General features: G+C 44.5%; 1 protein-coding gene across 1 annotated transcript; it reads right to left on the reverse strand.

The window, feature by feature from the left end:
- Positions 1 to 12178: 12178 nt before the first annotated feature.
- On the reverse strand, positions 12179 to 13040 carry LOC120843438 (the record flags this gene model as incomplete). The annotated part of the gene is made up of 2 exons (XM_040214810.1): positions 12723 to 13040; positions 12179 to 12405 (listed from the first exon to the last, which is right to left on the reverse strand). Coding segments are annotated over exons 1-2 (531 nt in total), but the record flags the coding sequence as incomplete, so codon positions are not given.
- Positions 13041 to 14599: the final 1559 nt, after the last annotated feature.

Consider the following 14599-nt stretch of genomic DNA (forward strand, 5'->3'; position numbering starts at 1 on the left):
CGCGACCCGGTGTTCTGCCAACTTCCAAAACGAACAAAAAAGCACGTTTCCGAAGACCCAATAGCTGACGTATTACGAGCATCGTTCACCCGTGTCGGTCATAATGTGGTTGTGTGAACTTCCAACAGTAAAATTTATTGATGGAAATAAAAATATATTTAATTACTGACTGCAGATTTGACAACATATAAAAAGGGCCGATTACCTTAAAGATATACGTCATCAATAAATGCACCTCCAAATGATCTAATATATGCTCTGCAAATATTTTCCCGCGTTTTTATCCCCGACAGCCACGTCTTAATTGATTTGGGCGAGCCTTAAACGAATGTCTGATTTTGAAGCCTCTTCGAAGAACAATGTGTTCCTCACACTTATTTAACTTCTAAAACATATAGAAGTCTGTTATTGGCTCTTTTATTTGACGAACAACAATTTTATGTCTATGTGTGCCGGAAAAGAAATCAGGACAAAGGTGCGCGTGGCGGAACTGTGACGATTGCGCACGCAGAGTCTCAGAGAGTGACCAATTAAGTACCCGCAATGTCAAATAGACTATGAAATACTACTTCCTTTCATTTAACAGAAATATCTCCAATTTGCAAGTGTGATGCTTATTTGCAGATTGAATTGACCGGCATCCTGTCAAGAACAAACATCAACCGCCAAGCTAGGCCGAAAATGTTCAATTGAGTACGCGCTATATTAAGCAAGATCCAATCTGAGCACGAAGGTAGGTATAAATGACAGTGAGCAATTTGAATCAGTTTTTTTTCTGCTTGAATATTTGCCTACATCGCCGTGCTGAATATAAACAATCTTGGTCGTGAAAACAAACGTTGTAATTGCCAATCACTGTTTCTATAAACGGAAGACTGCAAGGGCTTGCCTTAAAACTTCCGTGAAATTTTGAAAATATAATTGCTTTTAGTTCAGTTATCGTCCCATATACTATAAAACGTATTTCTTAAATTAGATTTCACAATATATATGGCGAGGAGGTGCCCATTTAATGATTTCGTGCAAAGTAATTAATTCTTAAGTTCAACATCACAATGAGGATTCAACTTTTAATACTGCCATGCCAGGTTGTACCGATCAAGAGTATTTTAGGCGGTCTACCAGAATTCGTGACAACCTTTCAATTGAGGTAAAATATATGCGAGTGAGGTCAACAACTAGATCTTGAGTGTATAAACACGACCTGTTGTATGTAAATCTAGCTTTTCTTTCATTGTTTTGTCCAAAAAAAGAGATCAATTTTGTTTTATTATTTTGGTACCTGAAAATAAAAGTGGGTTGTACGAATGATAAATAGGTGTATAATTACTCGTTTCACGGTGAAACAAAGTGATTATTGCCAAAACAACGCGGAAATTATATTCTCATTTTAGCGGTTCAAACCGCTTCCAACCGGTTCGAACCGTTACTTTTTGCTCACTGGAACTGAACCGGAACTGAACCGAAAGTCGTGAACCCGAACCCGAACTGAACCGATAAAAATTTCGATTCGACACTCTGGTGGTGGTCATAGGAACCACGGTGTCACACCATTTCACATACTCGAGGTTTCGTAATGCCATCTAAGGGAAGTCAACACTATCACTCCCTTTCTGACGCTAACCTGTCCATCACTTTCGCGGTGAACTGCCTCTTGTCTCACGCCACGACCTTCAACGGTGCTAAGTGCTCGCGGAGAGAGGGAGCTGGGGGGCATGAGGATAGAACCCACCTGGTGCTCCCAATGAAGTCATTCGAACACCTCACTCGTAAGACGGTGCTAGTGTTCGGTTGTACCCTGACGTTTGATGTTTTTTTTTATAAAAGCTAGCGCGCGCGATGAAAATTTGTTTGGTGATCTTGATTTGATGGGAGACACTAGACTAATTCCAGCTATTATTTAGTTATGCTCCGAAAACCGTTGCACCGTCCCTAAATTCCGACGGCAGCCAGCGATACCAGCCGATCTGACCAATCGAAGTGTGTGAAAAGAGCAAGGACCACGCTTCAGTACGTGTCCTCTCATCGCGAGCCAGTCATGACGGGGAAAAGTTCCGTGACTTGCGCCTTAAGTGGGTCTGTTTTTGTTGCGTGTGTTATTACCTTCGGCTGTGCTCGGACTTACAATCAAACGAAGTGTGGCGACGGGAGATAGCATGGCGGCGGGATTAAGGTGGCGCCCCATCTAGCTCAGCGAGATAATGCTTGAGAACAGCACGCCATTGCTGCGCGCGTGCTGCCAACGTGTTCGGTTTTTAGTTATCGTCACTTTTGCATGTTAGTTTATCGCAAAAGGGGTTGTACTGGCGCATAGACTGCGTGTTCAGGCAATGAAGGCGGCGACAAGCGTGCCTAGGCGGTAGGAGAGGCGGGTCACATCGTGGTGCTTCTAGAATGCGGAAAGAAACGGGGGGAAATTAAGAAAGCAGTGGCCACAGGCCATATCGTTCAGATTCCATCTCTCTCTGGCCCTCGAAACAATTCTCATGAAGCGGGGTCACCGGTATCGCTTGGTCGCTACTCGTTTTCATTTTAACGCGAAAGCGTCGAAGAGCTCGTGTCGCAGGGAAGCCGATGTCGGTGGCGTTGGGACGGGGAAATCCTGATTGATTGATGAGATCAGGACGTGACAGCGACATGACCTCGCGCGGTAATTTCAAGCAACCCACAACGCTCACGCGAAACTTGACGTCACACGTGTAACCGTGTAACGAAAGTGATAGGAAAACATAATATAGATTGCGAATTAAACGTCGCCCCCTGTCTAAAATGACTGAAGTTTATAAAGCAAATAATTTGCCTAAAAACATGGTAAAAGTTTTAGGCCTGACTCTAACGCACGGCACTTGAGTTGCGAGCCAGACACGCTAGTGACCAGGCCGCGCAAGGCACGGTAACACGGCTTGGGATCGAGCAGGAGTTTATGTTGCCCTATTGCGTTCCACTTTGAAAAGCGAAGCTTAAGCGCCCTCCTGTAATTTTTTTTTTTAATGCGATATTGAAGGCGATAGCAGTTCTTTGGCAGCTTCCCTAGTTGAGACTGGCGCTCACGAATGCGCGACATAGAGGAAAGGAGCAGCCAATTGGAATTCGTAGGCCTATATTTTTCCCCCTTGAAACCCGCACTTCTCAAATCGGGGCAGAATCAATACACCACCTAATGACACCTCATGCGCAGTCCGTTTCTTATATGTTCATTTGAACGAATTTGCTTACGCATGTATTCCGCCAAGAAATACATTGCACTATCGAGTGCAAATGAAATACGAACAGCGGAGCACTTGGCCACATTCTGCGCAATCTAGAGAGGAGCTAGGAGCTGATAACAGCACGGCACGGAAAGGAGGCTGCGAGGGTAGGCGCCAACTCCGGTCGGCACACCCTCGTAGCTCCTCTCTCCACTACGCAGTGTTATCAGTTCCTAGCTGTATCTGGGTTGCGCATCACGTAGCGAAGGTCACGCGCTCTATTGTTCGCATTTCCTTCGTACCAGATAGTACACAAGATGGCGATATATTAAAAATGTTGCCATTTCTAGCGTTCGAACTTATACTCTGTTAACCCGTTCACTTTTATTGGTGCCCTTAGGAGGTTTCTGATGTTGCCTAAATATGTCGATAATTCGCTCTGCGGGTTTTATTATCCTAGAAATCTGTAAATCATAACCATGCGCGGTCGATTTAGCTAAAAAAAAGCAATCAAGGTTCGAACACGCCGAGGTCATTTCCGGCGATTGGAGGAGCATTGTTCCGGCAGCCAGAACGATATAGGATCAATGAAAACGCGATATTTTGTTGAGACTGGAAACGCTGTTATTTTCAAAACTTTACGTTTTTGTAGATGATGAAGGCAAATAAGAGTAGTCCAAGCATATTAATATTGTTCGCGGAGAGGGAACATAATACTGCAATAATTGTGTCAAAAATAAAACACCATGTTTTTTTATCTTTCGTGGGAATGATGTTTCCTGATGTCAGCTCTCGAGCGCGAGGTCGCTGGGTTGAATCATAGTCCAGGCTGTATGATTCACGAGCCGCGCCTTGGGATATCACTCCGCTGTTCCACCGGCAGGGGGCCTGAGGATCCTTCGCTTGCTATTGGCTGATAGTGATCCTGGGTTCGGAACATGCTTCTTCCATTGCCGGCAATGACATCGGTGTGTCGCGATAGGTGATTGTTCTGGTAATATAAAAATCGGCCCCGTATTGTCATGATTTAGAAATTTATAGGATTTTTAGAGCCAGCAGAGGGAGCTATCGCCATACTTAGGCGATCTCAAAAGCCTCCTCAGGAAACCTTTAAGCTGAGATATAGCCTCCTTTATACTCACAAAGCCTCGTAGTTCGATGACGTACCCCTAAGCTTGTTTCACATGCAGCGATTTCGGCCCTAGAGCGGCACGATTTCTGCCGTCGCGGCGCTCTGGCCAGCCGCAGCGGTTGAGCGGCACGAGCGCCGCGACGGCAGAAATTGCGCCGCTCTAGGGCCAAAATCGCTGCATGTGAAACACGTTCTCGTGGAGTCCGGTATTCAGCGTACAGCTTCCGCAGCGACGAGGACCCGACACATGGTTTTCAAACCCGACGAGAAAAGAAGCGGTAGCGCGAGGAACGCGAGAAGCACGAGCGGACATTCCATTGCTCGGGACAAGTATCGTTACTTCGGCCAGCTCCGGCAGATTCGCAGCTGTCGACTACACTGTCGTCTGCTAGTTCCACATTTTGTTCACCTACGACCACAAACCATGTCCTTGGAAGTTCACTGGAAACAAATAATTGTTTTTAAGGTATTTATATTAGTTATCAAGCGTGTTAGGGTGCCTCTATCTGCCGGCTGATGGAGGCACCCTAACGGAGCTGCTCTGCAGAGCTGCGGATCGAACCGCCACCTACACCGTCTCCCAAGGAGCGGCCGTTTCCGATGTATGGTGGAGGCTACGCCGTAACTACACAACCCCTTTAGGCCACTGTAGCCAAACACACCCCGCTAATGGAATTGGACGTCTGCGTCGCCGCCCGCTGTAGATGCTGGCAAGTTTCTTGTCCCTATTTTTTACAGAAAGAGAGCTACGCTTCGTAATTTTACAAGAAAACAGATGCCTTCGTGATTAAGTCCCACCACGACAACTCTCGAGTAAGCGCACCATCTTTGTCATTGTCCGATAAAAAATTCTACCAATTGAAGATCCGATGGCACTTGTAATTGAGGGCGGGGGGGGGGGGGGGGGGGGGGCTGGAGGTACTTTTCGACCATATCCTTGTGCTCTGGCAAGTGTGCCTTTTTTCTCTATTTTTAAAAAGCACTTCATCCAAATAACCGATTCAGTTTAAAGTACGCCGCTTCCTGTCCGGCTCACTTCGTTTGTTATTGCTCGTTTTATCACAACTCAAGATACAGTCAAAGACTACAGGGTACACAGGCTCAAACACGCATACTATAAGCGCAAGGCCATGGTGCATGGGTTGCGGTTCATTGCTTTAACCGGTGACAACAAACGCACTAAAAGACGTTGAGCTCCGTGACGTAGTGTTTTTTGGTTCTGCTTGATTGCCCTCATTGACTTGTTATGTCGGCTGCGCTCTGACTTACAGCGGAAATAAATTTAAACGTTTATGTTGTACAATAGCCCTTTCATTGACGAAATGCTGAGGAGGCATGTTTTATAGATTTTCTTTATCGTTTGATAAGAATCTTCACTGATTGATTGAATATGCTTTTAATTCTTGAATAGTTAAAACTATTCCGCTTGTGAGCCTCTATCGAAATCGCTTTGCCGACCATGCAGCGCGAAAGAAACCAGTTTCACAGAACAAAATTTACCCAGCTTAACACTCTCGCTCAGGTAGTTGAGCTAGCTGGGCTCCGCTTCTGGGCGAACTGGGCACTGCTAGCACCACTGACACTTATTCTGGCTTATGTGTCAGCGAGAGCACGTGCTGAGCGCTGAATGTGCACGGGCGAGCAGCAGACCGAATGAAATGAAGAGCAGAGGAGGAACATCAGTGGCACAAGCTAGAGTCACTAAATAAGCTACACTTTCAGAGTACCGCATTCCTTTTCTTTGGCACTTTGCCGACAATGCAGTAGCTCTATTCAACAATATTCTGGTTTGCTGCAGCATCATTGGACAGTGGCGGTCATATGAGCCGCTGTCATCATCATCGCGTTTTTTCAACGCCACCATCTTGGGTCCAGCGGTCGGCTACCTGCTGCTGTTTTTTGCTGTTTACTGCGCGCGCACACTGAAATCCGTCGCTCAGCACGCACTTTTTCCTTCTTATGTCGAGACACGAACAACACGACCTTGATACGCTGCCACAACTGCGGCTACGGCAGATGGTGCAGGCGACGGCTACAGCTCGGCTTGGCTCAGCTACAGGTGATCCTCCATCTGCGCGTGGACCCAAGATGGTGGCGCCTGACGCGTTTCAGACGCGTAGTTTGGGAGTTTCGGTACTCTGAAAGCGTAGCTTTATTTTGTGACTCTAGCACGAGCCAGCTTTCTGGCCACACACATGAGTCGTGCCATCAAGTGGCTGAACTAATGGTTTGTTCAGGATGGCCGTCGTGGGACCGCCGCCTTCAGGCTGCACTCCACGGAGCGAAATATGCAACGAATAACTGACGAACTGAGCGCGACGTAGCAGCCACTGTGCTTGTGCAACAAGCAGAGAATAAACCGCCGGGCCAAATTCATCGATTATTCTAGAACAAAGTAATTCGCAGAGTATTCACCCATAGAGTCCAGCCTTTTCAGGTACCGCCAACCACTGTTGGGCAATGCGAGAGACACGTACCACGCGAGCGAGAGCTACACCGCAATTTACTTTGATTTGATGCTGCTTGCAAGGAAGAGAAACACGTCAAGGGGTTTCATTGAGGACGTGTGGCTCTTCGGTGTGACCTAGAAAGTCGCAGAGAGCGAGGTTACCTGGCACGTTTTTACCGATGGATTGATGTCATTGGTCGTGGCATCGTTGCGGTCACTCTTAAAGGAGCTGAGCAACAATATTTGATGGGAACATTTCTCCCTTTACAACATCTTACTGGCACTGGTGGGCCCTAAGAATACTCAAACGCATCGCCAGTGACCAAAAAGCGTCTTCGTTGCGGAGGAATTCCAAGAATAAAAGCGGACCATTTCTTTCCATTTCTTCTTCGCAAAACTTGATGACGGAGCTGCGGGGACAATGCAAACTTTGATGACGTAAAGTGGGGATTGAAGTACACCCAACTGACAATATTTGAATGCGATTCATAGATTGGAACCGTGCATTGTGTGAGTACTCTATTTTGGCTCATGATACTTACTAGCTCGACAAGCATTCGGGTAGTGGCCCATGTCCAATCGCTGCATCGACGACAGTAGCCGAGCCATAACAATTTCTGGAACTCAGCGCGTGTTCTGTGCTTTGCCAACCCCATCGCGTGGCTATGACCAACATTGGCGGCATATAATCGGTTCCAGATCACGTGGCCGCTTGTTCTGGCTGCGAGTTGAGGGGATGAACGCTGCTCGTTTTTCTTTAATTTTTTTCTGGGGCTCCTATTGCGTGGGGTGAAAAACAAACACGTGTTTTATAGGTCATTAACGTCAGGGATCCGTTCTAAGCGGTATTTTCGCACAGTACGAAAATTGTCGCATCGCCCCTTAAGGTGCGACCCCACCGTGCATGACGTTTTGGTGCTTTTTTGACGCCCGATAACTTTCTTTCTATGTATCTTGTAATTATAAAGTTAATGTCTAATTAAAGCTCTGTTCTTCATCGATACTTTAATGTCTCGTTATTACGATTATTTTGTGTTAGTTAATTATTCAGCTAAAAAAGACCATAGTCTTTTTTATTGAAAAATATATTTCTTGAGTTATAACGTCCCATCGTCCACGATATTTTACGTGAGCGTTCGGTTGGATGTAATAAATTAAAAAAAGTAAGCAACGAACTGTACAGATAATGTATATTTTAAAATAAAAGAATAAAGTCTAAAATGGTATTTTATGGCGGTATAAAAACGAAATAACGTCACCTAATCAAAATAATGAGACATTAAATTATTAAGCATCCTTCAATATTAATTTTCCACACCTCCATATTGATATATTACACGTTAATAATGTTATAAGACCCTGAACATTTCCCATTTGGTTACGGCAAATTGTAGTTTTCTTAATATAAAATACAGATGGCGACACGTGTTGAAGAAAAACTTGATGCGCATTTCCTGTCGTGTGCCGCTTGGAACGCCACGTGAAGGACAGAAAAAGTGCCAGATGTCAGGGTGTCAGGTGCCTGGATGCCCGCAGTGAGCGAGTCAGAGATGTCAGAACAACGAGCGCGTGGCTGCGGGTGCACCACAGCTACTTTTGCGCGCGTTCTACCGTGCGTCGGTACACATGCCCGACGCGATCCAAATGGAATGTGCGCCATAAAATGAATTCTGCCATTTCAGAATCCGCCACGCATGCGAAAACATTTTAATGTTTTTTATCAGTTGCAAAAATCCTTTCGCAATCAAAGTATGCTAGTCGGAATGGTTTGAGTATATTTTGTTTCAAAAAACATTTCGGTCGCTGTTAAGTGGAAATAATATTAAAACAAAACAAAGAACATTAACTAGTCTCAGTGTCTCTGAGCCAACGCGCTGGCCCATGAACTCATATTTGTCGGGTTTAAATATCCGCAATTTTACGGAGGCCAAATTGACATTTCGGTTGCTCGTCAATAGATCTCCAATTAGTCAAAATAAAGCTGCAATATTTTTATTGGGGCGTGTTAAGTGATTTTTGTTAGTTTGGCTTGTGAAATCCTAAGATCTGAATATTTGCTTTGCTTTACCTTAGTTCGGAGCGGAGCCAACGCCGCGGGCTGATGAAGCCACTGAAGCAGCGACAAGAGCGCAAGGTCAAGCTGTTCATTCTCTTTCTGTGCCTATGTGGTCGGGCTAAGCTAGAGCCACTAAATAAGCTGCACTTCATACACATCTTGGTGCTTAAAATGTTGGTAATCAGTTAACTGAAGCTTTATCTGAAATCACAGGAAATGCTTTTCCGTCCTCCAGAAGTGTTTAAACAATTCGCGACACAGCAAAGCAATATTACGTGAGTTTTTTGACACCGAAACTAATGCTGTGGAAGTCGCACTTTTGAATCATGACGATCGGCAGTTGCGTTTGATTTTTACTAACCACCAAGCTGGCGGCGCCCACAAGAGTATCGGGGGAAAAAGTGCTGATACTATAAGTGCAGCTCATTTGGTTTAAGCTCACAGGCTAAGCCAATTGCGGCGAAGGATCGTTGGCCGAGTGTGTTGTGGCACCGCAGATCAGTCTGTCTATGCTGGAAAAAGCGATGGAGAGATTTCATCGTGACGTCGCCGGTGGGAGGAGCCTAATCTCCATCGCTGGCGAACCCATCTGGCAGGGAACTTCATTGCGTCTCGTTGGTGACGTCGACGGGGAGTGGCGATTGAGTTTAAACTTCATCGGGATTTGTATCCAAAAAATGTCCCTATAGGGAAATGATCAACGCTGCATCGGACGGTCGTGTAAAAGCAACATTTTTAACTTCTGAGAATGTAGACTTCGGTACAGTTTAAATATAATTACCTCTGTCAACTTTAGGTCGCATCGCTCATGTCTTTTTACATAAGTGCAACAATTTAGATGATCGCAATCTGTGAGCTGCATCGCGATTGTGATGAATCGTCAATGCCGACGGTGGATGTCGCGCGTTAAGTGCTCGTGTGTCTGTACGGAGACTTGCCACACTTTTGGAAGTTTTGCTCTCCAGTCGGGCTTTTTCAAACGTTGAACGTGAACCAAGTATCGTAGCTGAACTCGAGTTGTAGGAGAGAATCCTGGCCCCAATGAGAAAGATTCCTCGGAAAGACACGGAAGAAGGCGCATGATTTCGAGAGCGGACGCGCCTCGTCCGTCGGCACACGGCATCTTGGCTGCAGTTTTGGTAAGTGCTGGGAATCGCTATAGGCGGTTTTAGCGTAGCGTTGCCGTGCGCAGCGAAATTGCTGCTGGGAGCTCGCGCTGTAATTTTGAGGCAGAAGTCAACAGACACCGTGTTGTTTTTGGAATTATTGACTTTGCACGAGTATGCTGTCTCGTAATGTTTCTTCAAAAGCTCGGATCGTAGCGCTCAAGCTCACGAGTTAATTTTTCTAGACCTGCGCATGAGACACTCCGATACCTGAATTCTAAAGTGTAGAAAATGGGTAACCAGAAAGGCTGTCAATTTGTTGTACGTAAACTTGTGTGTTAAATGGATTATGAAGCACTCATCTGATATGACCAAAGGTGCTAGTGAGGACCCAGCACAGGTGGCAGCTCCATCACCACCAAATGGCAGGTATAAAAAAACCAGTCTGGATTCATCTGCGTGATACGTGGTTTGCACCTATGTCGCGTCATTAACATGTATTATGCACGAGTGCCGTCGGTAGTCTCATGCTGATGGCCACTGATGGTTGGTGGTTGCAGCTTTGCTACACTGTGATCATGGTGAACTGTGCTGGCTCCAGGGGCCCAAAGTGACAGTTTTTGTGTCCATCTCAGCAAATGCATAAAACTGTGACCACTATCTGCGCTGCGCATGTATATGAGGAAGGTGAAAGAAGCTGTCATAAACATCAATGTGCCTGGTCGGTAGCTCCCAAGGTGGCTGTAGGTCCAACCGTGTTTCTAGCAACGTGACACCTCAGCAAGACTCACAAAAACATAGGTGTACACATGGTGCAGAGACAATCCACAAATGGTTACTTGAGTTTTGTGTCGAACAAGACAGCAGAAAAATGAATGAGACTAAGTGTCTGTTCGCAAAAAAGCTGTGGCTCCGGTTATCCCTTTTTCAACAGTGGCCTGCTTCCACCAAACATTCTCTGGAACACCACAGCTACCCACCACTCTAAAGTGACAAGGGAATGACACTAAGACCAAACTGGCTCACCAATTCCAAAATTGACGTCTGGTATTTATAGAAAACGTCCACTTCTAAAAATATTTGAGGCAAAGGGCTGTTGGAGCAGGACGCACCTAGCTGGGCGATAATTTTGCTTATAAAAATCGGCAAAATTATCGTCATGCACTTTTGCATATTTTTCTTAAACATTTGCACTCGGGTATTCAAGTCCTCCATCTTTGGCCAGAAATCACAATCTGTCTTAGTCCTGTTAAGTGTAAGTAGCAGGTGGGTCTTGTCACCAAACAGAGCTATGTTTTCTGCGTACTGAACTGGACAAACACGGGCAAACTTTGTTGTGATCACGTGACGGTTTAAACTTCTGCCTAGGCCTAGCCCAAGTTCCTGTGCTAGCACATATTGCTACGCACGTCTACGAGCAGGCGCGCTTGTGGCGGAGTGATTATCATGTTTGCCTTCCTTGCAAAGGTCCAAGGTTCGATGCCTGGCCGCGTATGTACCTTTTTGTTAATGCCCCGCACGTCTACCAAAATGTCACGAATGACAGATGATGAGGTGACGAATGAACAAAATCTAAAAATTTAATTTGTTGAACTTGTGCCAAAACAAAAATACAAAGAGGTAGCTTCGCAGGCATCAAAGCGGAGTAGCACGATCGAGCGCAAAAGCGAGACTCTGTATTACCTCGCCCTCATATATGTGGGTGTCTGCAACAATCGGCGATGAAGGTTCGGCGCATATAACATTCGGACTTTCTTTCTTTCTTTTATTATTCTTTTTTTAAATACACAATCGTTGCTTGGACCCATAGCCGTGGAGGCTAGTCGCGGGTCCAACATTAGAAATAACCTTTACAATGCGGCAGGCAAACAAAACAAATGTACGCACACATCAAAGTATTCACAAAACAACATACATAATAATTGAAAAAAATATATAGGGCACGATATTGAACTTATTCATTGGCTCGCAATTTAATTAAATACTTCTTTAAGGATGGCAATATATTGGGTTTACATTTGATGTCGGTAGGGATATCATTCCATACCAGGGCGCCGTTGAATTCAATAAGCCTTTCTTCATAAACACTTCGACAAGATGGCAAATTAAACAGATTATTAGTTGCAGCTCTCGTATTCCGTAATGGTAATTTAAATATCAGTAATGGGAGTGGGTCGTTAGTTTTTATTATTTTAAAGACTGTTTCAGCTATTTTGAAGTTGTATAGAGGTCTAGTGGCAACACACCAACTGATCGAAATAGAGGACCACTTGGTTCGGTATATCTAGAATAAGTAATGAGTCTCATAGCCCTTTTCTGCAATCGACTGAGTGGCTCTAAATACGTGGTGTATGTTCCGCCCCAAGACTCTATACAGTAATTCAAGTGACTATGTACAAATGCAAAGTATAGAATGCGCAGTATAGACGAATTAAAAAACTCCCGAGCCTTTAGTAGTCTGTAGCATCCGTGTGAGGGGGGATCGGTGGCCGAGTGGGCTGAAGCGCACACCCAGCTCGACGCGCGTGGAGCGAAAGCTCGCGCTGCCGAACCCAGGGATCCTGGGTTCGAGCCCCACCCCTGCCCGTTTCGATCTGGATGAGCATCGTACCGGCGTGCGGTCGTGTATCACTACTGCGTGGTGCACGTTAAAGACCCCAGGCTAGCGGTTGTACTGCACTGGCTAAATTGCTCATCTACAGTGTAAACCAGTGTCGCCCCTACTGGCAGACCAACCTTAAGCTGTATAAATCACTCAAACGTCCAATTTGACTTTTTGAGCATCCGTGTGCAAGTTTTGTGCTGATGTTTTTAATTTGATTCTTCCAATGCATATCGGTTTCAAACAAGACACCGAAATATTTGTAACAGGAAACATGCAGCAACTGCACGTTATCTAAGTATATAGCTAGTTCTTCAGAATTTGTTTGCCTTCTCCTAGAGTGAAACACAGTGTACTTAGTTTTTTTAATGTTAAGTGTGAGTTGGTTACTAGTGAACCACGTTAAGACCCTTGTTAATTCTTCATTTATTTTACCTTGTAGTTCACTTATTGTGTCCCCGACAAAAACTAATGCCGTATCGTCTGCATACATGAGTGCTTCAGACTGACATAAAACAGAAGAAAAATCATTGACGTAGAGAGAAAAAAGAATGGGCCCAAAAACAGAGCCTTGTAGTACCCCTGTAAGCACTGTTTGTGGTGTACAGATAAAATTATTAATCGTTACACATTGTGTTCGTTTAGAAAGATAACTTTGAAATAACTCTAATATCTTTCCCCTAAAACCGTACTCATGAAGCTTGTTCAATAGTATTTTGTGATTAACTGTATGGAAAGCCTTACTTATATCCAAATAAACAACCACAGCAATTTTATTTTCATGAAGAGCCTTATTAAGAAGCTGAGTTAACACGAGTACAGCGGAAGAGGTAGATCTGTTCGGCCTAAATCCGTGCTGACTAGGGCAGAGAATATTGTACTTATAAATTCCTGAATGTGTTTACAAATTATTTTTTCAAAAATTGTATTAATTACACTTAATACTGATATTGGTCAATAACTAGACGGCTCGGAAGTATCTCCCTCTTTAAAAATGGGCACAATCCCTGCTATTTTGAGCTCATCGGGATATATTGCGCTTTCCAATGAATGATTAAACAAGTGTAGAAAATGAACGCCTAAAATGTCTATATTATCTCTTATTAATTTTACTGGAACGGCATCGAGCCCGGTCGATTTGTTTACTCGAAGACTTCTAACTGTAGACGTAATTTCAGCCATCTCAATTTCCTGTATGACAAAGGTATTAACAACCGAAGCCGTTAACCTCGTGGAAACTATCACATGTGGCAACTGTGCTGGTAGGAGAGGACCTATGTTCGTAAAGTAGTCATTAAAATTGTCTACCATTTCCTGGTTGGCTAGTTCGGGTTGCACACGTCGATCTGAGCGAAGGCCGATTGCGTGATTACCTATATCCCAAATCGTTTGTGCATTCCCGTCGGCTTGTTCGATAAGAGAGGAGTAATATTGTCGTTTCCTTTTCCGCATAAGAGAAACAGATGCGTTTCTTAATCGCTTAAATTGTCCTAGATAATATTTGTTGCTTTTGTTTTGTTTCCATTTACGATACCAGCTGTCTTTCTTTTTCAGTACGCCTAAAATGTGACTCTTCATTTAAGGGCAGACCGGCTCTCCATATCTGCTGTTTGTCCTACTTTCAGCGCTCTGAATTGCTGCGTTTTTAAGAGTATGAACAAAGTTTTGATATTCATTGTTGGTGTCATGATTATACAAAGCATAAACATTTTTTTCTAATATACTTCGAAGTAGGACATAGTTTACCTTGGTGCGTATTTTAGGACAAAGATTCGCATTTACGGACGACTGGTTTTGCAAAACAACAAAAATAGGCAGATGGTCCGCTATTGGATCAGAGTAAACTCCGGCACACACACCGCTATCGAGGTTACAAAGCGCGTGATCAATCAACGTACTCGAAGTACTGGTAATACGAGTGGGTTCACGTATAATATTGTGTAAGCTAAAGGGTTCGAGAAGTAGAGTATAATCATTGTGCGTATCCCATGCCAGGTCAATATTAAGATCTCCAAGGATTACAATGTGGCCGGTATGCTTATGAGTTATTTGTACAAGATCCGATC

Source organism: Ixodes scapularis, unplaced genomic scaffold, assembly GCF_016920785.2.
Source record: "Ixodes scapularis isolate PalLabHiFi unplaced genomic scaffold, ASM1692078v2 PGA_scaffold3__209_contigs__length_174095766, whole genome shotgun sequence".
NCBI classification, from domain to species: domain Eukaryota; kingdom Metazoa; phylum Arthropoda; class Arachnida; order Ixodida; family Ixodidae; genus Ixodes; species Ixodes scapularis.